This window comes from Macaca thibetana, chromosome 1, assembly GCF_024542745.1.
Source record: "Macaca thibetana thibetana isolate TM-01 chromosome 1, ASM2454274v1, whole genome shotgun sequence".
NCBI lineage: Eukaryota > Metazoa > Chordata > Mammalia > Primates > Cercopithecidae > Macaca > Macaca thibetana.
In genome coordinates this window covers 7,520,326-7,544,786 of record NC_065578.1, presented here as the reverse complement: position 1 = coordinate 7,544,786, position 24,461 = coordinate 7,520,326, and the positions used below count along the sequence as shown (strand labels likewise).

The window sequence follows — 24,461 nt, the reverse complement described above, 5'->3', positions numbered from 1 at the left end:
ACCCGGCCGTGTTGGGTTATTTTTAATTTGGGCGTAGCTGTGTGGACATAATTGGCAAGAGGCATTTGGCTGGTGCGATCTCTACATCTGTTAATGCTGCTGCTTAACTAGCCAGTTCTCATTTGACTTGAAAGTGCATTGATGCATGCTTTCTGATATTCGCCCAGTGGCAATACTTTCTGTTGGGCCTGCAATAATGAAAGGACTTCAGTGTACTCAATGTAATTATCTAGACCCAGAGGGGCATTGACAGAGATGTATCTATAGGATAGCTCAATGGGCTGTGTTAGTGGGTGAAGTTGCTTTTTAAACCACTAGCATGAGGTCATTTTCCCATTGGGCACATGGTCTTTGAATGAAAAATGGAGTAACTTTTATTTGGTATTTGAGACCTCCTGGGAAGGGTTTTGGCATACAGGTGTGTTGACAAAGGAAATCACTGGCTTTACTCTGGATGCTGAGCTGGCATCACGGAGGGGATGGCGTAGTTCCTCTAGTAGGTTTGAACTAAGAACATCTAATGGTTTTGTCAGTAGTAGTTAGATGTTAGAAACTTAACAGTGCAATGAATATATATCAAGAGATGTTGAGTCAAACTGGAGAACAGATGATGACAGGTCAAATAGCCTTGGAGGAAGACTAAGCCCAGTCACCTCCAGATACATTCTTGTACTGAGCTACTGGTTATCAAGCACCTGCTTTGTATTATCAAGTGCTGTTCTAGGTGCTGGGGATATAATAGTGAACAAAACAAAGACCCTTTCCTCATATACTCAGTAACGTAGCCTATGTCATGTCATCTAATCATATCACATATGGTGATGGTAAGAGCCAGGCCTTAAAATGAAGCAGAGTAAGGTTATAGATAGTGACAGGCATGCAAATTGGGGAAGTATAATTGGAAGATTGCTTATTTGTTTGCTTAAATTAATAGTGACTAAGAGGTTAAAGTTTTTAGTGGTTTTAGCGATGAATCTTGTATTAGTTTCCTATCACTATGTTACACATTACCCCGATAATAAAAATTAGCCCAACTTAAAACAATGATGATCATTTATTATCTTTCACAGTTTCTGTGGGACAAGAATTTAGGAATGGCTCCACTGTGCCGCTCTGACTTGGGCTTTCCGAGGTTGTAGTCAAGTGACAGGTGGTATTTGAATCATCTTGAAGGCTTCTTCACTTACGAGTCTGGGCTAGGAAGACTCAGATGGCTGGGGACTAGAATAGCTAGGGCTTCTGTAGCATTTCTCCATCCCTGGTGGGCTAAGGCAAGCCGGACTCAGGGCTTCAAAGATACATGTCCAGAGAAGGAGAGCCCAGCAGAAGCTGCGTTGCTTTGTATGACGTGGACTTAGAAGTCACCTGGTATCATTCTGTCACATTTTGTTGGTCAAGGCAGTTACAGAGGTCTCCCCAAGCTCAGGAGAACAGAGAGACCCACCTGAAAATGAAGGAGTGTCATTATCACATTGCAAGAGCATATGGGATGGAATCTGTATTGGAGTGGCCACCTCTAGAAAATATAGTTTGTCACAAATGTAAAGATTTTGTGGGTATGTGTGGTTTGATTTGTTGGTTTATATTCAGTTAAATGATTTATGGCTCTCATCTGTAATATGAGGGCTTCAACCAGCATAGTTCTCTAATGATTCCTTCTAGCTTTATCATTCTCTGATTCCAGTGATAGCGCAGGTGTGGCAGGAAGTGTTGAGTTGACAGCTGCTCAGCTTTTGTAGACATTTCTGGGCACATCATCAGAAGAGTCAGCTGGGACATTTAGGGGCTGTTGGACTCTTGCTGGCCTCACACACTGAAAGACCTGGCACTTCAGTCACCCTTTGTGTTATGTTTCTATAGCTAATCTTAACTGGAGGCTGCTAGTGGTGGGGTGATGAAATAAAATAACGATTTGAACCAGGAGCTGCCCATTATCATGATACTCATGGACTGAGATGGGCAGAACAGCCAGGCAGGATTATATTAGATCTACCTTCCCAAGTGCTCCTTCTCATTCTCTTTGGCCTTTGGAAGGTTAGGAAAAAGAGGAAAAGAAAGGAAACAGAAAAGAGAACTCTTTGGTATTACTCCTCTGTGTCAGCTAAACAGCTGCCATATTTGACCCTAGAGAGGACTTCTTTTAGAAATGGACTGTTACTCAGGGGTCTTGGATTTGGGATCCTGTTGTAATTACCATAGAATCTTCTGGACTAGCCTGGGAAACAGGTCTTTTTTGTGTGTGCTGAAACTAGGATTTATTTCAAAGACACATGTCCAGAGAGGGAGAACCAAGTGGAAGTGGTGTTATTAAATATTAAAGGTATTTAAGACAGTTGACAAAACATATCATGCAAAACAGGATGTCTTCTTGGAAATAGTTCAGTCCTCCTCTTGTCTCTATGTAGGACCAAGAGGCTACCCTGCTTTACTACTGTTCCATTGTTAAGAGAACCAGGCACATAGAAGTTGAGACTTTGAAGATGGTAGAGGCCTGGACACACCCATCTTGCACCCAGGAACACAGGAGTCCTGAGATAGGGCTAGTTACCAGTACAGGGGATGTAGTTATTTAGTGGCAGAACCATGCCAGGTTGTTTGTGGGAAAATTTTCCTCATGGATATCCAGCATACAGCATATAATCTCTGACATGTGCTTTTATTTCAAGAGTTTAAGTTTGTGTATAGGTATAGGTAGACTTTCCTTTAAAGTATCTTAAGAAGTACCTTAACAAGTATCACACCCTTTATTCCTCTAAGATTGGTAGATACAAAACAGTGTTTTCTGCACTGAAAGTCCAAGTAATTAATCCTATTTTGAAATCTTATTTACATCTCCATTCTTCTTGGATAAAAAGAAACATAAATCTAACGTTGATTAGAAATTTTGTTTCCATCTACCAAACATGTATTGTGTTTTAGGGAAAACTCTAGGACCAAAAATAATACCCATGCCCAACAGTTATATTGCTTGGTTACAGTTTGCTAGGCACTCTGAAGATTACAAAAGACATGAAATACTCAACTCTTGCTGGAAAGGAATCCACAATTTGGTGGAAGATCTATAGACCTTTTAATGACAGAAGTGGTTATTCATTCTAGTTGTAAACAGGAATTGTTTTTCAGAGAAGGGAGAGAGAGCAGAGCGGACTCTGTAGGGATAGAGTTGAAACTGGAACACGCTTCGCACAGTGCCTTGCGCTGTGCTCTTTGCACAGTGTGTTCACTAGAATGAGTGCTCAATGAATGTTAGTTGAATTGATGTGTTTGAATACGCAGAAGTGAAGAAGGGACATTCTAGATTGGGAAGAGAGAAAGGCATTGGTAAATACCCAGAGAATGGAATCAGGATGGGGTACTGCAGTAACTGACTTCACTACATGGTGGTGTAGGTGATTGGGAACCCAATTGTGGAGACTGTTAACTAGCAGACCGATAGTTTGGACGTGCTAGGAAATTGTCACAGGTCTTCAAATAAGAGGACACATTAATATACAGAATGCCCAGAATTGGAATGTTGCGGGGGAGGGGTGTGGAGACACACTGAGGCCAGGGAGGAGACCAGTGCAGTCACTGGCATGACGTGGCCCTGTAGTTGGCAGAGCCCCTGCAAAAACAGGGGAGCATGTTGAACAGGAAACTCCATGAAGAATGAATCTAGAGGGCATGGTGACTGATGGAAGGAGTGGGAATGGACAGAGAGCAAGCTAGGCATTTCTTCTTGGAGAACTCTGCTGCAGCTGACAGAAATAGAGCCACAGGTAGCTAAGAGAGGGCAGGCTGGCTTGGTGAGAGAGAAGCTGGGGAGATTTGAGGTGCTAGGCCCATGAGTTTAATAGAGACGTTTTAAACTATATAAAGTAAAAAAAGTTACGGTAAACTAAAGTTAATTTATTATTGAAGAAAGGAAACATTTTAAATGTTTAGGTTAATTAAACAGTGTTTATAAGACTACAGTGGTATCCAGCAGAGGTCCCCAACCTTTTTGGAACCAGGGACCAGTTTTGTGGAAGACAGTTTTTCCATGGACTGGGGGGAAGGATGGTTTCAGGATGATTCAAGCGTGTTACGTTTATTGTACACTTTATTTCTATTATTATTACATTGTAATATGCAATGAAATAATTATACAACTCCCTATAACATAGAATCAGTAGGAGCCCTGAGCTTGTTTTCCTGCAACTGGACAGTCCCATCTGAGGGTGATGGGAGACAGTGACAGATCATCAGACATTAGATTCTCAAAAAGAGCATGTAACCCAGATCCCTCACATGTGCAGTTCACAGTAGGATTCATGCTCCTATGAGAATCTCATGCCGCTGCTGATCTGACAGGAGGTAGAGCTCAGGCAGTAATTTGAGCCATGGGGAGCAGCTGTAAATACAGATGAAGCTTTGCTCACTTGCCTGCCGCTCACTTCCTGCTCTGTGGCCCAGTTCCTAACAGGCAATGGACTGGTAGTGGTTTGTACCCTGGGGACTGAAGACCCCTGTCTTAAGGTATATGCAGGAAGAAGTTTTACTTGTGCCAGTAGTAACGTAAGGGTAATAGGCCTGCACCTCAGTGGGTATTTGGAAGACAAAGGAATGCCTGGAGGGGCCTACCCAGTGTAGCACTGGGTCACCCTATGGCATGTATGGACTTTCATGGCATGAGTTAATACACAGAAGTACTTAGCAGCTCACACTCACTCTGTTACCATTGGCATGGCTTTTATTGTTAGAACTGGACTTGAATCCTGGCCCTGATGATGATTAGGTGTGGGATGGGCCAGGATATTTCATTTACCTAACCTTTAGTTTCTTTATCCCGTAGAATGGGCCCGGTGACACTTACCTTGGAGAGTGTATTGTGGCAATTAGCATACTTGTGCCACTACCACTACCACTACCACTTCCACTCTGCACAGAAACCTGAAGGCCTTGGGGAACTCAAGAAACACTGAACTATTTCAGTCAGTTCTCTGGGTTCCTGAGTTGCCGCTTTGAGGAAGATGTGGCCTATGGGTTGTCAGTGCCCAAGTTGGGATGGTGATGTCCTAAAACTACGGAGGACATTAGTCTGAATAGAAAGTGTAGGTGCAAGTCTGAGCTCGGGTAAAATGTCAATAAATAAATCATCAATAAAAATGGGATGATTATTTTAAATTATCCCATTTGCTGAGATTTGAGAATCATCAATAAAAATGGGATGATTATTTTAAATTATCCCATTTGCTGCCTTTAAACTCTAACTAGTTTCATTAAACTATTAACTGGCTCTCCTGGAATAACACTAGTAAGTGCAAAGTGTTTTTAAAGTGGAGGCAAAAATTGGGAGCAGCCTATACTGGAAATTTTGGAAATGCTCCTCATGGCTTGCTGGCAGGTCTCCTCCCAGACAAATTGGTTATGTTGCTCTTTATTGAAAAAGTAGTGCCTTACTCCAGTCACCCTTTCATTAAAATGTTAAATATTTAAAACTAAAGCCAAATGATACATCTCAAAGCAGCATCAACAGTAAAGCTCCAGAAGGAAATGTGTTTTAGATACGGGGTGGTGGGATCTGTAACCAACAGGATGATATGGATGAAGGACAGTTCTCATCCAGTGGTTTATCAGTGAGAGCCAGCATCATGTAATACAAATGTTTGGAAAGGCTTTTTTATTTCTTCTGGCTGGCATCCATGTTCCCTTTTTTTTTTTTTACCCTACCCCTCCTTACCTTTAACATTTAGGATATGTCTTTTTCATCTGCTGCTCTGTGTCTTCTGTGGAGCCATGGGTCTGTTCCCCCTTACTCACTGCCTCTGTGTCTTCTGCGGGGAACTGTAGTTTGCTTACTTGCAGATCTGCCTGCTTTTCTGTCCCCTGTGAACCAGTAAGTTATTAACATAAAATTTTGTGCAGTAAACAGGGTAAAACAGAAGGAGCCATTTTCACAGTGGGAATCATTTTAATACCTACAGTGTTTTCCAAACAGTTATGTAAGAGGACTGAGTAGACGTCGCTTTTCAGAAGTCATGGTGAGTTTCTGACTGTGATACACTAGTTAAAATTCACCAGAGGGAGTTAATTTTGAAAGCTCTCAGCCAGGGGTTAATGCAGAGGTATCTTTTAGCCATTTTTGTAGCTCAGCCCCTGTCTTCTGCTCTCTTGCTACTGCAGACAGGGGTCAGGTCCAGCACCTGGGATGACGCCAGAAGGAGACGTGCTGGGAGTTTCACACGTAGATAAGGGGAATTTGCACACCTTACCCTCTGAAGGGTTTACTCTCAGCCCAGTGTTCTCTATCCACACGTAGATTTTTTGGGAAACAATATCTTGGAATGCAAACACAGGCAGCAGCCACATCACACATCCCTGGTCTGCACCCTCGGCTCCATTCCTAGGCCCACCACAGCTCTGAGGCTTCCCGATTTTTTACACTCGTCTCCCTTGATCCTCCCAGCCTGGTTCAAGGACTTAGTGATATATGGTTACTTTTCCCACCTATAAGATGGGAATAGTAGTAGCCTCTGCCTCGTAAGTTGTTGTGGTGATTAAATGAGCCAGTGCGTTAGAGCCTTTAAGACAGTGGCTGGCACATTATAGCGCTCAGTGTTCACCATTTTTATTGTTCTAGGGTGATGTTTCCCTACCTTTTTTATACCATGATGCGTGTAAAAATGCCGTTTGTACTCATCAGTAGGTTAATGGTGATGCTACTTGCACCAGGCCCACCTGCCATCCCAAGGGTGGAGAGGTGAGGATCAGTATCTAGGCAGACCAGTGAGGCAGAGGCACAAGGCTTGGGGGACTCTGACAGGGGGTGGGCTCAAGCAATAGCACGAGGAACTTTTGAACACATTAATTTAATGCATTTTTGACCTGGTTATTTTTATTTTTATGTTATTGTTATTTTTATTCCAATATAGCTGTTTCTAAAGTGGCTATGTCTAAACAGCCATGTCAGAATTTCCTTTTTGGAACAGAGGAGCAGACTAGATCACATGGCTTCCAAGTTTGAACCTTGTGTTCTTTCCACTGTAGCAAAATTCAAAATAGAGCTTTCCAGGTTCTATTAAAACCCAAGGCTAGTAATGCTAGGTTCAGGTAACTTAACTTTTTTAAAGCCAGAAGTTAAATTTTCTCTACTGGGGAGTTGTAGGTAGGTAACTTTTGATTGTGATGTGAAATTTCAGCTCAATAGTGGAAAACTATAGCAATTTATCTAAAAATTAGAGCACAAAATCATAAACGTAAGTTGTAACACAAAGCAACGACCTCCTTGCCATAAATAAATATATATTTATATTTGGATCTCACCTGGCTGTGGGGATACAGAAACAGAAAAGGACTTATTTTGTGTTCCCAAGGAGCAGCACATAGCTGGGTTGGTTAGGCATGAACACACCGGAGAAACAAGTGCCGGCATCCCAAGACCCTCAGTTCGTGTGTCTGAGAGTGGGCAGGCTATGAGCTAGCAAGCATAAACAGCAGAGCTGCCCAGCTCTGGCAGCAGTGGCCAAGCCAGTGACTCGCCTTCTACATTTCCTTCCTCCTTTACCCTTGGCATACTGCTATTCTAATATCTATACACTGGGAGTGATAGAAAAACTAATGGACACAGAAATAATTCATGAGGCCTTCCATTTCAGCACTGGAAATGCCCAATTTCAGCTCAACAACTACAAGACTGTTAAGAAACAGACTGTGTCCATGAACTTGCATTTAGAGGCTTATAGGGCCTGTTGATTTGTAAGTCAATAGTGTTAATTGTTAAAGTCTTAAAAACTTCAAGGTCTTCATTTGAAGAGAGGTGAATTTGTAGAGGGCAAGGAGATAACCACAACAGAAGCCTCTTTCACCTGTGACCCCTTCCAATCATTGACTACTGTGAGTGGTCGTCTTTGTTTCGATTTTCAAGGCTACTCTACATTTCTGGTAAACCACAAGGTAAAGGCTGGTCTCTGAGAAGCAGATGTTTTGCTGGTTTTGAGGCCTTGTGGCTTTCCATAGAGAAGTAACAGTACAGGCCACATGAAGCTTTTACTTCCTTTTTTTTTTTTTTTTTTTTTAAAGTGGGGCCAAGGGTGCTTTGCTCTTGATAGCATTGTATTGATATACATTGACAGCTGTGGTAGGTCTGTGTTCACCACCAGATGTCAAATTCCTATTTCTGGAAGTAATTAGTTTGAGATACCTGTGAGACGTTCAAGTTGAGTGTTCCTAGTGGACCTGGACCATAGATTTAGTCTTAGAAATACCAGTGAGAATCTCGATAGATATTTAGAACCAAAGGAACAGTGGAGATCATATGGGGAGACAATGTATATAGCAGAAAGCCCTAGGACAAAGCTTTGGGGAGACTCCAGCATTTAGAGGTTGAGTAGGAATTAGGCCAAGTGGTATGAGCAAAACCAGAAGAGTTTGGCGTCATGGAGTCAAGAGGTCAGCTCTATTAGGAGAGTTCAAAATGGACCTGTCTTTCAACAGTCCATTTCCACTGTGACCACCCTAGCCCAGGCCCTCAGCATCTCATTGTTGGTTTCACTTGTCCAGGTGCGGTGACTCACACCTGTAATCTCAACACTTTGGGAGGCCAAAGCGGGAGGATTGCTTGAGGCCAGGAGTCTGAGACCAGCCTGGGCAATATAGCGAGACCTCATCGTTAATAAATAAATAAATAATTTTTAAAGGAGACAAAAAATATGGTGAGCGTCAACTGCCTAGTGCTATATGGAGGGAGGCACTAGGTGTAAGATGTAATTCTTTAAGAGTCTATGGACTTTTGGGGTCAGCAGGCCTTATACAAATAAACAAATGAGAGAGTAACTGGACATCTGGTTTCATTTGGGAGCAGGAGAGATTTTGAGGTGAACCTGGAGATGCCTTACCCAGATTCTGGAGTTGAGACAGAGGTCCCAGTGTGGGCCAGTTGGCATTACTGGACGTCTGGCTGGAAAGGTGAGCAGGGCCAGGATCCTGGAGGGCCTTGAATTCAGGGCTAAGGAGTGTAAACACTGTCCTGCAGAGACCATCATGCTGTTCTTAGGTAGGGGCTAAGGGCCAGATAAGGTGGGAGTCAGGACGAAATCTATGGTTTGGAAAAATTCCTTGGCAGAGACTTTTAAATGGCTGGCTGGGGGAGATGGTTAATAGGCTAGTTATTAGGAAAGAGAGAGAAAGATCTAGCCTGGGACTGCCACTAGCATGGGCAGGAAAGGAGGGCGTTGAAAGACACTTCTTAGGAAGAATACTGAGGACTTGATGATTTGATGTTGGACCCAAGAAGAGGAAAGTACAGAGTCATAGAAAATGGTAACAGAAAATAGTTACCACTGTAGTCGCCTGCCTGCATTTTACAGAGTGTGGCGGTGAAGTACGTGGATTTGAGGGGGCTTAGTTTGAATTCTGGCTTTGTCTCTGAGGAGTTGATCTAGTTACCTGTCTGTGCCTCAGCTTCCTTGTCTGTAAAATGGGGATAATAATTGTAAAGATTTCGAATTAATACATATGAGGCTTCTGGCATATAGTAGGTACTTAGTAACTATTGGTTGAATGGATGGTGTTCAAAGGATTACATCACAATAAATGGAAGAAACAGGATCTGAATTTGTCCAGCTCTACCACATTACCCTGATGTTCCAGAGTCTGCCTTTCTCACATGTTGCCTCATTGTGTAGGCCTCTTTTACTGGACCTACTAGATGTCACTTGGCATCAAGCCCACGTTTAGATTGCATGGTCCTGGCGTTCCACAGCCTGGCTCACTCCAGATTGCCCGCTCCAAGTCTGTATAGACTCTGTCTCCCATAACCCACCTCCCGTTCTCCACCTCTGACCTTCGCGGAGGGCCCGGTCACCAAGTCACCTCCCACCTCTGCAGTAGCTGCCCACCCCTCATGATCTGGCTGATGTCACTGCCTTGGTGAAGGCATTCTGAACTACTACAGACTACTGCAGTCTAGCCTTCTTGGGTCCCTTGCTGCACTGATGAGCTGTACCTCACTTCTTTATGCTTGGCCAGATAACATCTCAGAATGTTCTGTAATGACTTCACACATATTTATCTTACCTGCAAAAATGAATCACAGTTGAATAAAGGTCCATGGCAACCTTTATTATCTTCCTAGACCCCAGCTAGGTGCTCAGTAAATACCTGAATACTTTAAGAATGGATTAAGAAGCAGGAATTCTGATGATTGCTGAGGTGTGGAGTGTGCCAGTAGTTCAGGTCCTCATCTCATACCTGAACTGTGTCACCGGCTTCTTTAACTGGTCTGTCCCTAATCTACACTTAGGCCACACTGCCACTGGCACAGTCCTCATCCACTCTTTTCATGGAAAGCTCCAGCTTCAGCCTCTCTGCCAGCCTACAATTAGTAACTCTTCCATGCAGCCTGAAGGGCTCTCTGCAACCCGATCCTTGCCTGCCTCTTTCGTCTTATCTGCTGGCACTCCATTCTGCACACCCTGTCCTCCTTGCAGTTCCCAGAATGTTCTCTGTGCCTTTTCCTGGCTGACTTCTGCTGGAAGCCCTGCTGGAGCCCACCTGGCAGGCTCACGTTCTTCCTTGTCACTTCCTCTAAGACATCAGCAAGCAGAGTAAGTTGCTTCCTCTTCCTAGCTCCACCCACCACCCTTTGTTCCTCTGCTGCTTTTCTTGCAGGCCCTAGGACTGGTTTGTTTACCTGTCTGCCTTCCTGGGCAGACTGCAGCTCCTTGAGGGCAGGGCCATCTTTCCGCGCCGTCTCTCCCGGTGATATGCTGTGTGCACGCAGCGTAGGATGCCTGTTGATCATATAAACGATACTTTTGTCAAGTAACAAAGGTCACTCCTCCTCACACTAGAGGAGAGCTTGCTGCTTTCTTGTGCCTTGACAGATTTTCCCTTCGAACTGTATGAATTATATTGAAAATTGACAATGATGAGTCATATCTCAGCAAGGGTGAAAATCAAAAACGCAAAGCCTCCACTATTGGAATAGGAGGTTGCAGACTGGTCTTAAAGGCTAAGTCTGGCCCTTCACTGAATCCTCCTGGCGGGTCTCAAACACAGGGAGTGGGAGGGACCCTCTGCCCGGTGGGCAGGTGATTTATTGGCTGGGAAGCTTCCGTGGTGATTTAGTTGTGAAGCGGCGCTCGGGGAAGTGCAGGCTAATGCCTGGGCCGGGAGGGAGCGGCTGCCCACAATCGCGGGCCGGAAGGGACCACGGGGGGCGTCGGGGCCAGCCCCCCATTTCGCAGCTGAGGTGGGGCGGGGGCGGAGGGCATGCGGCCGCGGTGCTGCAGACCTCGTCCATCCGGAACGTGGGCTGGAGACCCAGCAGCCTGGGAAGGGCCCCAGCCCCGTGGGCGCCCTATCCCCAAGCTTGCTGCGGTAGGGAGGAAGTTTCTGTGCTTTGCTGCCTTGATGTTCTCCTGTCGGAAGGAGGACACAGATTCCAGCGCTGGCTGCCCTGGAGGCTCCGGCCGTGGAGTGGGGGTCGGGCCGGGGGCGGGGCCGGGGCCGGAGCGCGGGGCCCCGGCGGGCGGGCAGGAGGGCGGCGGCGATCCAGGCCGCCTTTTGCAGCCGCCCGCGGCCGCGCCGGGCTCTGCGCGCCGCGCTCTTGCCTCCTCCCCCGTCGGCGGCGGCCCCAGCCCCGCGCCCCCCGGGCCCCGCGCCGCGCGGCCCCGCCGCGGTCACACGCCGAGCCACCCGCGGCCGCCTCCGCCCTGCGCTTTGTGGAGCCGGAGCCCAGTGACAGGCGGCGGCCTCTTGCTGCCCGAGACCCCGGGCGCTTACCTGTGGCTGCTGGGGTCGGCCGCGAGGGACCAGGCTGGGAGCCCCGAGGTGGGGGCTCGGAGCCAGGAGCTGCCCCCACCGGGGCGGGGAGGAGTGCTCGGGAGGCATGGGACAAAGTGAAAGTCTCCGGGCTGGGGTTGGGGACGAGTCTGAGACTGCTGCGAAAATGGATGGGGGCGGCGAGTGGCGTCCGGAGGGCGGAAGGGGTGCTGGTTATTCTCTGGTGGCTCGGAGTGGCTTTTAATGACGGCCGGCGGGGCCGGCTGGCTGGGTTTCGGGTTCCCGGTGGGCTTCCGCGATACTGGTGCCTTCCGGTGCCTCCTGGCAAATTCTTTGGATTAAGGAAAGCGGCCTTTAACCCCCTAGGGTCTCCTTCTGGAGAAGAGTCACCAGGTTTGGTTCTGTTCCCCCTTTCTGCTCGACACTTCTGGGAAGCTTGGTTCTCCGGTGGGAAAGCAGTTGTGTTTTATTAAAACATGGAGCATATTTATACCTTCGTGCACCAGAATGTGCCTGGTGGCAGAGGGGACAGATTGCTTCTTAGCCTTAGACGCAGGACGTCCTTCTCTTAAACGTGCTGGCCTGCCTGGTGGGTGGGATTGGGGTTCTGATGAAGATAGTTGGGGCCTGCCCTGGCCAGTGGGTCCCATCTGAGCTGCTGACATGCTCTCCCAACCTCGTCAGTATTCCCTAGCCGAGACTTTTTTTGTGGTTGTTATTTTGCTGATTGTAGATATCTTTGCTTTGCTGACATCCTGTTTTGTTTTTGGTTTTTACATCCCATTTCTTTCTTTTTATCACAGAAACGCTTCGTTAAGGGACTCAGGCAGTACGGGAAGAACTTCTTCAGAATTAGAAAGGAGCTGCTTCCCAATAAGGAAACAGTGAGTACAATTGGACTTTATGTAACTTGATTTTTTCCTCTTTGCTCCTGCTGCCTCTCCACATTTGATCTTATGAAATGGTTTCCTTTAACCCTGCGCTGTGCTCAGACTCAGAGAAATTCTGGCCTCCAGAATTTCTCCGTTTTACTCTCTTGACTTTTTCATTTGAGTTCATGGTTTTAGATAGTAAAGTGACAGATTATGCTTATCTGCCTGAAGAACATAGACTTCTGTTGTAACTCTAAGAACAGAAAGGTCTTTGGGAACAGAGGGTTAGTTGTGGGGGAAGGATTGTTGGAGAGTTAACATCTAATTTTAAACACAGTGGCTGAAATAGGAAATAGCATTTATCACTAGTTTGAATTTGGTAATTGGCAGAAGTCATCAACCACACTAGAGGTTTGTAGCTTATTATACTTTGAGTTCTGTGGAGATTTTTTCCATTTTTAAGTGTGTTTTGAAGAGGAGTTTTAACTTTTAATATTCTAGCCCTAAAAGTTTGCACTTTCCACTGGACGGATACACAAGGGGATCTTGTAAATTGCTTAAATGGAGCTTTACGAAAAATTACTTTGTATTTCACAAAGCTGGGGGTCAGAACTGACAAATATGCTCCGTAAACGTGAGGTGGAAGGATTTGCTGAGGAAAATGCAGAGTAAAATCATATGAAGAGAGTGCTGGGAAGTTCATTCTCATTTCCCTGTAGTTGCCTCCCTCCTCATGTCCTTCCTTGGTGGTGTAGAGGCAGATGAAGAGAGAGTCTTTCCTCTGGCTAGGCCACAGGATAGGGCAGATGGGATGGAGTTGGACTAGCCACTGTCCAATCTCTGAGGGTGAAGGGAGGACTCAGTAACGAGAAACACTCTTCAGGACTTTGGGAGAAGTGATCCATGTTTAATCTGCCTAGACATTGAGCTGCTTTTTTAGGGAGTTAGGTGGGAGATGGATGGAAGAATATCTACTATAAAAGTGTGGGGGGAATTTGGGTTTTTTGGCTTAGTTTTTTAAATGGGGTGTTGTTTACTGACTTCTTGTTTAATTCCGTCTTTTTTAAAAAATGAGCTGTTTTTCTGGACACTTTTACTGTATAGCACCTCAAGGACAGTGATAACTCATGGGGAAGAAGGGTTTTGTGATTTCAAGTATAGTCTTGTATATATAAATGGATGGTTTGCAACAGTCAATGACAGTTAAATTTAAGTATTATGCATCTCATATGCTAGGATGGATCATATTGAGAATGGTAAAAAACAGAGAGAGAAACCTGTTTATAAGCATTAAACTAAGATGTATTATGAAGCCAATCTATATAATCAACTTATTTCTTACCCTTCCCAGAACAGGTTAGAGTTATTTAATATGGAATATTGAGATACATATTGTAAGTTTTCTGGGGATTTCAGTGACTTGAAGTTTGATATGATTAAAAATTAAAATGCCTTTGCCCAAGTGTAGGAAGTTTGGTATGGCTGAGTGAAAAAGAGATCACTGAGTAGATTTCTCTTGATCGCTGGATTGTAGCCTCTCAAGTTCTGTCTGTGCTCCGCTAAAAGTTGCAAACTGTGAAGAATTTGATACAGAAATCTCTTCACAATTATTTAATCTTTCTGTTTCAAAAAATAAACTTATAATTGCAGGATTAAGCATTTAATCTAAAATCTGCCCCATTTGGCATTTGGAAATGCTGGGTAATTTTATATAGTGTTTTATCTCCGTAGTGGAAGCAGATGTGAGTAACCTTTAACCTAGGTAAGCTCTTCTACTCTTTCTTTTTGCTCTTGATTGCCCCTTCTTATTGATGATGTGTGACTCAGTAAATAAATAGCCTTTTTTCTCCTTCAGAGACATTCTTAGTACACCAACCTTTTGAGCTAGTTCTCTGATTGTCTTTTCCACTAGCCTCTTTCCTGAGACCTTTCCCCATCACTCTTCGGCCTTCACAGTTTCCCACCCTGTAGCTCTTCTCCCTTCTCTGGCACCCAGCAGTCTTCCTATTTCCAAAGTCTTCATCAGTCACCATCATTGGAACTAATGAGACAGTTGTTTGCAGCAATGGAGGATTTATTTTGCCTGACATTTGCTAAATATTCATAGTGTCCTTGCTGTCTTTCGCATTGCACTGGAGGAGTTTGGTAGTAGGGTAAATCTGTAAGTATTATAATGAGCTGGGAGAGGCACTCATCTTGTATTTTCTTATTTTCTCTAGTTATCAACATAGCCAAGCTAATCATTCACAGCCCACAGGGAGGGGAGGGCAGAGGTCATTTTTTACTTTTTGCTGCAGAAGATGAGATTTGCATGTACCAGTGTTGTTGATTCAAAACTTGCTGGGTAGAATTCTTATGGTCATGCCCCTTTTTATAGCAAATTCCTCTAATCTAGGTACTTTTCACATTCTCTCTTTTTTTTTCAAATGAGACAAGATCTAGCTCTCTTGCCCTGGCTGGTCTCAAACTCCTGGGCTCAAGTGATCCTCCCCCGAATAGCTGGGATTACAAGTACGTGCTACCATGCCTGGCTTACATTTTCTTCCGTCTACCAGAATTATTAACTCATTTCTTTGCTGTTCTCAAGTGACTTGAAACTTCAGAAGGGTGTCAGCATCCAAAAGAACATGCCTCATTGGGCATTGGTGCGAGGATCAGCAGACCTGTATTCTATTCTTGGCCTTACTGGTAACTATAGTACTTGATGATCTCTTTTTAACTGTGTAGTCTCCCTTGAGCTGTTCATTGGAAAGCTCAGGTCAAATCTTGACAACACTGGGAAGTTATTTTCTGTAAAACGGTGTTTCTTTGCATGAGAGTTGTGTAGGTGCTGCGGTATTTATAAAATGCCTGTACATCATTACTTGTTGCAGTGCCTGAGAGCAAAATGATGATTCTTGCCTCCTCTGCTACATACTTGCTCTGAGACCTTAGGCAGTTTATTCATCCCCTCTGTCCTTTAATTCCTGTGTTTGTAAAATGGGGTGATAATTCCTATCCTTTTGATTATTTTGAGAATTTAAATGAGATGTTTGTAAAGAGTGCATAAAAATACTTGGAAATGATTATTCTTCCTATCTGCCTTAAATACTACATAAGGTGGTAGCTAAATGCTTTTAAGAGTACAGTACTTTCTGCTTGTAAATATACTGAGCCTGTATAAGAAGAAGTTACCTGTTTTTCATTAATCTGTCTTGCCAAAAACTTGGGAGGGCAGCGCCTAGTTAACAACCTCCGTCTTGAAGCTTTGTTGAGACTCTCATTCGTACCAGTTCATTCATGCGGTTATAGCAGAGAAGGGTTCCTGGTGGGCATAGACGTAAACAGCTTCCCTAGCTCTTTTGGTTTCTGGTGTTTATTACACAGGAGCTAAATCTGGCTTTTCTCTGAACACTGCTGCCCACTGAAGTGGGAATAGTGGCTGTGATTGCGGAAAACCCAACTGTTTATAGAGGCTTAGTTGAATGGGTATTACGTGTTAAACTCAGGGTACCCAAGAGAATAACTATAAGTCAAGTCTTTTAGTATCACGGTTGTGCAAATATCCTGTAGTTTATTCTTCTTTTCCCCATTCTCTCTTTCTCTATAACCATTTTCCTCCCCCTCAATATGCTTATAAAGTATATAATTAGTAAGTGAAATGTAGTCAGGAATATGGGTGGAGCATATTAGATTCACCTTGACTGTATACCTCTTCTCTCTCAAGCCACCGTGTGTCATAAACCACATCAGAGTCTTAGGTGTTAGTATATTTGTGTAAGTCACAGAGCGTCCGGTGTCTGAACTTTTGGGAGGACAGTGGATAACTAGGCCTCTTGATTCTGCTTTGAGCCCTGCCACTTACTGTTGGGTAGATGGATGGTACGTGACCTTTGATGTTAAGGTAATGCCTGAAAAAATCGGAGGCCTGATAGAGAATCTTAATTACCTAAAGGTGAATCCATGTTATGAATAGCACAAAATCATGGATGATCCAAAAATAATTTTTTGTTTGATTTGTCTATACATTGCAGTTTTCTTCAAAATCGTGAGATAATTATTCAAGCGATGGTGACATATCTCTTCTCTGAGGACATGTCTGTTATTTGAACCAAAGACTTTTTGTGTCTGGCACCTGGATGATTGTCCCTTGAATCCTGGCCTTTGTTTATAGCTGTGTCTCCTATTACTTAGACAAATTCAGCTGGCGCTGGATCGGAGTCCAGGAGCACTTCCTCAGTGACCTGCCATTGCTTGTCTCCAGCGCAACTAAGATTGGTGAGAAGACAATTTGATCTGCCCTAGCTTGGTAGTAAAGAGGTATTCCCAAAGTGTTAGCCTCTGGAGGGAGATGGAAAGTGAAAGGGGACATGCTTTGGCTGTCTTTCTCATCTCTTTCTTTTTATTTTTGAGCACCTAGCCCAGTAAAGATTAAGTTTTGTGTCATTTGTAATCCCAGTTGGTGGTACGTTGATACTTACTATACCAGAAACTCATTTTCATTCACCTCCCATTATCAGAACTAAATTTTGCATATAGTTCAACTTTTTCAAGTTCTGGGTAGCCACTGAGCACTGCAATGGGTAGGGTATCTATAAAGAGAAGCAAAGTGCCATCCCGCCCTGCAGGGAGCCAGCGTGACATTTACATGCCTGCCATACTTGGTAGAATGTGCCAAGGGCCCTGGTGGGGGGAGGTTCAGGCCCTACAAAGTGAGCACAGAGGCTCCTAGAAAACTAATTGGAGGAGTGGTGTTTGAACTGGGCTTTGAAGGAAGGATTCATTTTTGACAGGTCCTGGTTGGGAGGGTGGAGGAAAAGCAACTTTCCAGCCGTAGGAAATACTATGAACAAAGGCACGGAGACAGGAAATTGTAAAACGTGCCCAGAAAGTACATGAGCGTGGTTGGAAAGGAGGTTGCATAAGTGGATGCAGTAGAACTTAGGCCCAAATTATAGCTTCAGGGTAGATTTTGGGGGACCTTGAACTCCCTCCAAAGAATGTGTATGGGTGAGTGTGGGGATGGGACCCATCTAAGGCTTTTAAGAAGAGAAGTGAGAACTGTGCTCCCAAAGTGTGTATAGGATGGGACCAAAGAGGAGGCTCTTCTCATAATTTAGTCTCGTAGGAAGACAGAGATGGGGGTTAAAAATCGAAAGTTAATGGAAATGGAAGCCTGCCTTTTGCCTTCATTTTCTCTATTGGAAATGTGTCACTGTTTGAATGGGACCAAGGGCCCAGTGAAAGGGCAGCCAGTTTTGACGTTTTTAACTTTAAGTAATGGGATGAAAGGTATTAGAGATTTCAATTTTTAATTTGATAAATAACATGAAAATCAACCACCTTTCTTAGCCACATTTCTGGGAATGAATTCTATTAAATATGTACATAACTACTGGCCATTAACTGTACTTTTTTCTTCAGGCAAAATATCATTTGCATAGACCATATTCCTGCAGCAGAGAATAAATACTATTGAGAAAGGGCTTTAAGACTGAGTAATCAAGATTCTGTTAATATTAAGAGGTTAAAAATGATTCTAGCATTCAATATGAGCTTCCAGCCTGAAGTTTTATTTAACTTCAGATTATAACCTTAGATAAACAATTTTCCTAGCCTCATTAATGCTTAATCTAATGTTACATAACAAAGTATGAACTTCCTTAGTCAGTTGATGCTGCTGAGAATGTGCAAATGTGTCACGGCCACATACCAGTACATTAGAAGATCTCTGTTTTTAAACCTTGTCCCTCTTCTACCTTGTCTATCCTCACCGCTCACAGTGTGCTCCTCAGGCCAGCACTCTCATCACCGTTATTAAAATGGACGATTCTCAGGCCCTGTCCTTGTCTCTTGAGCCAGAATCTGCATTTTAACAGGCTCCCCAGAGGATTCCAAAGTACAGTAAAGTTTAGGAAGCACCGCTATTTACAGTAATGCAGTCTTGCAGAATTCTGCGCCTACGTAGTATATCATTCTTAAAATGATACTGTCTTAATTCTGTTAAAATTGTAAAGTTTCACTATTAGGGCTTGATTTTGTTTTTCTAATTATTACAAAATATTTCAAAACATATAGGAAAGTATCTGGGCTTATTTCCATTGTCATTAATAGGATTTTTTTTTTTTTTTTTTTTTTTTTTGGAGACAGAGTCTCGTTCTGTCACCCAGGCTGGAGTGTGCAGTGGTGCAATCTCAGCTCACTGCAACCTCCGCCTCCCGGGTTCACGCCAGTCTCCTGCCTCAGCCTCCCGAGTAACTGGGACTACAGGTGCCCGCCACCATGCTCAGCTAATTTTTTGTATTTTTTAGTAGAGACGGGGTTTCACCGTGTTAACCAGGATGGTCTCGATCTCCTGACCTCGTGATCCGCCCGCCTCAGCCTCCCAAAGTGCTGGGATTACAGGCGTGAGCCACCGCACCCGGCTGCAAGCCAGGACTTCTTAATGTAGTTTTCTTCTCAATTCCCACTCCCATTTTTTCCTAGAAACATGATTGTAACTCCTCTCTTATTTTATACAAAAACTCTTGTTCTTCTCTTTACCTTGTGGCATGCGGTCTTAGTTAGACCTTGCCAGATTCTGTTTCAGTTTCTAATAAGCCTTTTTATGTGTAAGGATGGCCTTCTCTTGTTAACATGAAGTTTACATAGTCTTAAAGATTTAATACCATAGTGTTTTCAGGCATTGCTTTCTTTTACTTGCATTCCTTATATATGAAAAAGAAATGTAAGTTATTTGAGGGGCTGGCAAGATGGGAAAGAGGAAAGACATTTATGTGCCATACTGTTTTTCTTAATAGTTTGTGCTCACATAGATACAAACAGTTGGAATTTTCCATTTGAGGCCAAAGTGATTGCCAGTAGAAACAGGCACTGCATTTTGGCAGTAAGTACTGTGATCCTATAGCTATTCTTGTGCTGAGAGTTTGTTCCCATTAAAATGGAGCAGAGGCGTGAATCTATTAATTGTGATAGTCTGAACTATATGGATATTTGACTGGGCAGTGGTCCAGTTTTAGTGAGGGTAATCTGTGAGAGACTGGCTGATATTCCCATGTGTAAGTGATGTATGTAAGAGACTTTTGGTGCTGATGTTGGAAAGAAAAGGAGGTATTAAAAAATTAGGTGACTTTTTAAACCAAGGGCCTTGGATAGTTGCTGTTCTCAGTGTAAACAGCCTGAACTTGGCATTATCCTACATATGAAAACTAGTGGGAATGGCATAAGAATGCTTTAATTATTTGAAATGTATTACTTCATGTAGAAGTATATAGGGATCAGTAATTTATTTGCTGTTGGTATTTGCTAACCTGTATTTCTTATGATTTGGCTGTGTCTTGGTTACCTGGATGACTTTTAGATGGAGACATTTATTACTTTTAAGCCTAAATGGTCTCTACCATTTTATTAGTTAGTAAAACAAATGGAAGAATTGAATTGGTCTTTAGAAAGCCTTACAAGTTGTGGTTACTGTGGTTATACTCAGTGGATTTATCCACTTGGAGCTTGTATTTTATATTGTAGATTCTTTTTTAGCCTTGTAAGATCTATTCTGACTTTGAAAACTAGCTTGCTGATATTTTAAAAATATATCTATCTAGTCTATTAGGAAACCAACATTAAAACTAAGTTTCAAAATGTATCTGAAATTATAATCCTTGAATAGTTTGTTTTTAATCTTATTTGAAACTGTACCCTTGAGTAATGCTTAGGAAAATAGAGTAAAAATTAATAGTATTGTTTTGAAAAGTAAAGCAAAACATTAACCTCAGTCTCAGTCCCAGCTGTTCAACATGGGAAAGGCGTACCCCCACTCCCATTAAGAATTTTTTTTCCTGTCATGTGTAATTTGAAAACCATTAATTGTGTTAGGTAAATAGGAAAAGCAAACAGGAGAAACTTTCCTTTGGGAAACCAGAATTCCATTAAGCTGAGTTTTCTGAGATGTTTAATTTTTCAATTAAGTTTGAGTATTAATGGCCCATGTTTCTTCCTCCCTACCCCACTTTGGAAATATAATTCTTTGTTCTGCTCAGGTATCTTAAATCCTTCTTCTAAATCCTCTCAATTGTGGCATCATAATCCCCAGGATTTGACTACTGAAATTTTATTTATGTATGTATGTACGTATGCATGTATGTAGAGACGGAGTCTCCCTCTGTCGCCCAGGCTGGAGTGCAGTGGTACGATCTCAGCTCACTGCAACCTCCACCTCCCGGGTTCAAGCGATTCTCCTGCCTCAGCCTCCTGCGTAGCTGGGACTACAGGCACACACCACCGTGCCCAGCTAAGTTTTGTATTTTAGAGTTTTAGTAGAGACAGGGTTTCATCATGTTGGCCAGGATGGTCTCGTTCTCTTGACCTGTGATTCGCCTGCCTCGGCCTCCCAAAGTGCTGGGATTACAGGCGTGAGCCACTACACCCGGCTGACTTTTGAAATGTCTAAACAATCCCAGTTGACAGAGTTGGGATTTTGGGGGAGCTTTTGGTAACCCCAGGCCTGTGCTGTCTAGGATGGGATGTCTGAAGGTAAATAAGGGTGCTTACCTTCATGGCCTCTAGTGAAGGGGCCAGGTGGGCCAGGGGTCTTCTCTGAAAGGTTTCTGAGTTTCCTCATTTCTTTTTTTTTGAGTTGGGAGTTTCACTCTTGTTGCCCAGGCTGCAGTGCAATGGCACAGTCTCAGCTCACTGCAGCCTCCGCCTCCCGGGTTCAAGCGATTCTCCTCCCTCTTCCTCCCGAGTGACTGGGATTACAGGCATGCTCTACCACGCCCGGCTAATTTTGTATTTTTAGTAGAGATGAGGTTTCACCATGTTGTCCAGGCTGGTCTCGAACTCCCAACCTCAGGTTATCCACCCACCTCAGCCTCCCTCAGGCGTGAGCCATGGTGCCCTGCTGAAGCTCCCTCATTTCTAAAGGTCTTGCTGGGGCTGCTCTGCTCCTCCCCTGACTGGTTGCTGTTACACAAAGGGCCCATTTCATCTCAGCAGAGTTGGGTTTTGTTTCACCCTTTTAAAATTAAGATTGGCCAGGTACAGTGGCTCATGTCTGTAATCCCAGCACTTTGGGAGGTCAAGATGGGAGGATCACTTGAGCCCAGGAGTTCAAGTCTAGCCTAGGTAACATGGTGAAACCCCATCTCTACAAAAAATACAAAAAATTAGCCAGGTATGGTGACGCACGCCTGTAGTTACAGCTACTTATTAGACTGAGGTGGGAAGATCACTTGAGCCCAGGAGGTCAAGGCTGCAGTGAGCCGAGATCATGCTGCTATGCTCCAGCCTGGGCAACAGAGCGAGACTCTGTCTCAAAAACAACAACAAACAAACAAAAAAAATTAAAATTTATTTTATTTTAGTCTTGTACTTGACTCTGATTCCTCTTTTCCATGCATTTTTATTCTGTACACATGTGTGCATGAATGCGTATATGTATTTATATAGAATATAAAGCCTTCTGGGCAGGGACCTCATTTTAATACCTCATTATAGCACCCTTAGAGTCCTGTAACAGGCCCTATTATTTGCTTAAAATGAAATGTGTGTGTGTGTTCACACATGTATAAATGATGGGTTAGAAATACATTGTAACCATAGGTAGATAATTGTTGGTTCTAAGACATGAAAACTCTTCATTATTTTTAAAGAAACATTTTCCTCGTCTTTTGCTCTTCAGTGTGAGCAAAATCTAACAGACTAAAGGAAAAAAAAAATCCATCAACAGTCATAGTAAGCTTACAAAGCTGCAGGGATCTGGCACCACCAAAACTTCTCCACCTGTTCTGCTTTGAAATGCTTTTTTTAAGACCAGTTTGAAACCTGGGTATCCCAGGCCTTCAACTTTGTGTAATAGACAGAAAACCCTTGTGAACTCTACTGTCCCAGGACAATGGGACTAGGACTTGGGGTTCACTGTGCCACACTGGTCCTTCCTGTTCTGTTTGTTGTGCGCAGTAAATCAGCTCTCATGTTTGAACAGCGGCTCTGTGTTCTAGATTATTTATAAGATTGAAATCCATTGTTTATTTTTCTCAGCAGGTTTATTGAGCCAGTCAAGAATAAAATACTGTCTTAAGCAGTAGAGTAAGCCATTAGCCAATTGCACCTTAGCTTCAAATTAATCCCTAAAGGGTGTGCACATGAACACACACACTTTGCATGTCCCACGTATGTGTGTGTACTGGAGGTGAGAGCCAGGGGAGGTGGAGGAGCTTTAGTGGTGCCAGATCTCTGCAGCTTTGTAAGCTTCTTATGACTGTTGACGGATATTTTTTCCTTTTAGTCTGTTAGTGAGTCATCATCATATGCCATTTTATTATCTTGAAAACAGTCTGTGGAATTTTTTATCCCGTGTCTTTGCTGTATGAGTGAACCACCACTGAGGCTGTTGGGAGCAATATTAAGTTGGAGACTTTCTTCAGTGACGCTTCGCTTATGTATTTGCAGCTGCTGCCGTTGTTGCTTTGTTCCCATGTACAGGAGTTGGGGTTTTGTGATTGTTGTTTGGCAAGAAATATTAATAGTAACTTTTGCGTGTTTGATTATTTTCAGGGCTGGAGCAGCATCTATCCAGCACCTTTGGGACTTGATGATTATTGACTTAGGCACAGGACTTCTGAGATCAGAACTTGGTTCTTCTTCCCACAAGTGCCCTGTTTTGCAAATGTGCTAATGAGACACATTGAATTAGGTCAGAGGTTTGTGGCCTTAAGTTGTGGAGGGAAGTGTTTTCATTTGGAGAGAATCTGTAATTTGTGGAACAATAGGAAGAATAATTAAGTTCTAAAGGAAACAGGCCCGATGAATCTGGATACATGGCTAGTTTCGCAAAGTAAAGCCCAGCCTGTGAACTGGGGGCAAACTCTACATGTTTTGGATAATGTGAGGCTAAAAAGAAAAACCCTAAAACTTTTAAATAAATTTCTAAAAACCAAAACCTTTTAGTATATTTAATTTATTGGCTTAAAACTATATACATTATAGTTTTAATAATTTTGTAGATCAGGAATTTAGGTGGGACTCAACTGGCCATTTGTTTCCATGCCGTGTGTCTAAAGCTCACTCTGTAGTATCACCTAGTAGATGGGTTGACCTGAAAGGTCCAAGATGGCTTCCCTTATGTGTCTGCCACCTTACTGGGGATGGGTGGGAAGCTGGCTCATCTGGGGCTATTAACCAGAATACTGGCATTTGTTCTATCCTCTGGGGTGAATTTGCCCTTCAGAACTTGAAGTTTTAGCAGGGCATGGTAGATGCTCCTACTGTAGTCCCTACTACCTGGGAGGCTGAGGCAGGAGGATATCTTTGAGTCCAGCCTGGGCAACGTAGCAAGACCCCATCTCTTAAAAAAAAAATTTGAAGCCCTTATTTCTTTTGATCATGTAAATCTATCAGGTGACTCAGGAGAAAAGTCCATGTGCCTCTGTCCATTTTATGGCCACCAGATGAGTTAAAGGATGTAATTCTTCTTTATGTAGTCATTTTGTATTTTTATTAAGATGTCCGTGTTTACAAATAGGAATACCCATTTGTCCAGTATATCTTAGACTCATACAAAAGTGGACCATTTTCTTTTGTACAGTACTCTAGTTATTATTTCTCCAAATGCTACATACCTTACCGGGCATGTCTATAAATACTTACATTTGTTGCAACATTTTTCTGGAAATCTGTTATTTGGGATGTTTAACTAGATGGGGTGAATGTAAAATGCTCCTAGTTTATTCCTAATACTAGTCAATCATCAAGCATTTACTGAGCTTATTGAGCATGGGGAGAAAATAGGGAGCTGTGGTTGTGCTCCCTGGGATGTCTGACTGGCTGCCACAGTGCATGTTGGAGGGAAACCAAGTGCCGAACAATGTA

The 24,461-nt window shown here is 43.4% G+C and overlaps 1 protein-coding gene and 1 long non-coding RNA gene across 2 annotated transcripts in view; one reads left to right on the top strand and one right to left on the bottom strand.

Annotated features, from left to right (window-relative positions):
- Window positions 1-24,461, top strand: part of RERE (arginine-glutamic acid dipeptide repeats) — a 392,536-nt gene that overhangs the window by 309,459 nt on the left and 58,616 nt on the right. The window contains 1 exon segment of the mRNA XM_050787836.1: window positions 12,549-12,629. Coding sequence (XP_050643793.1) covers window positions 12,549-12,629 — 81 coding nt within the window.
- LOC126953801 (uncharacterized) lies at window positions 1,036-11,795 on the bottom strand. Its single transcript, XR_007725362.1, has 4 exons — window positions 11,746-11,795; window positions 10,652-10,751; window positions 5,702-5,847; window positions 1,036-1,444 (listed from the first exon to the last, which is right to left on the bottom strand). It is a non-coding gene; the product is annotated as an uncharacterized LOC126953801 (long non-coding RNA).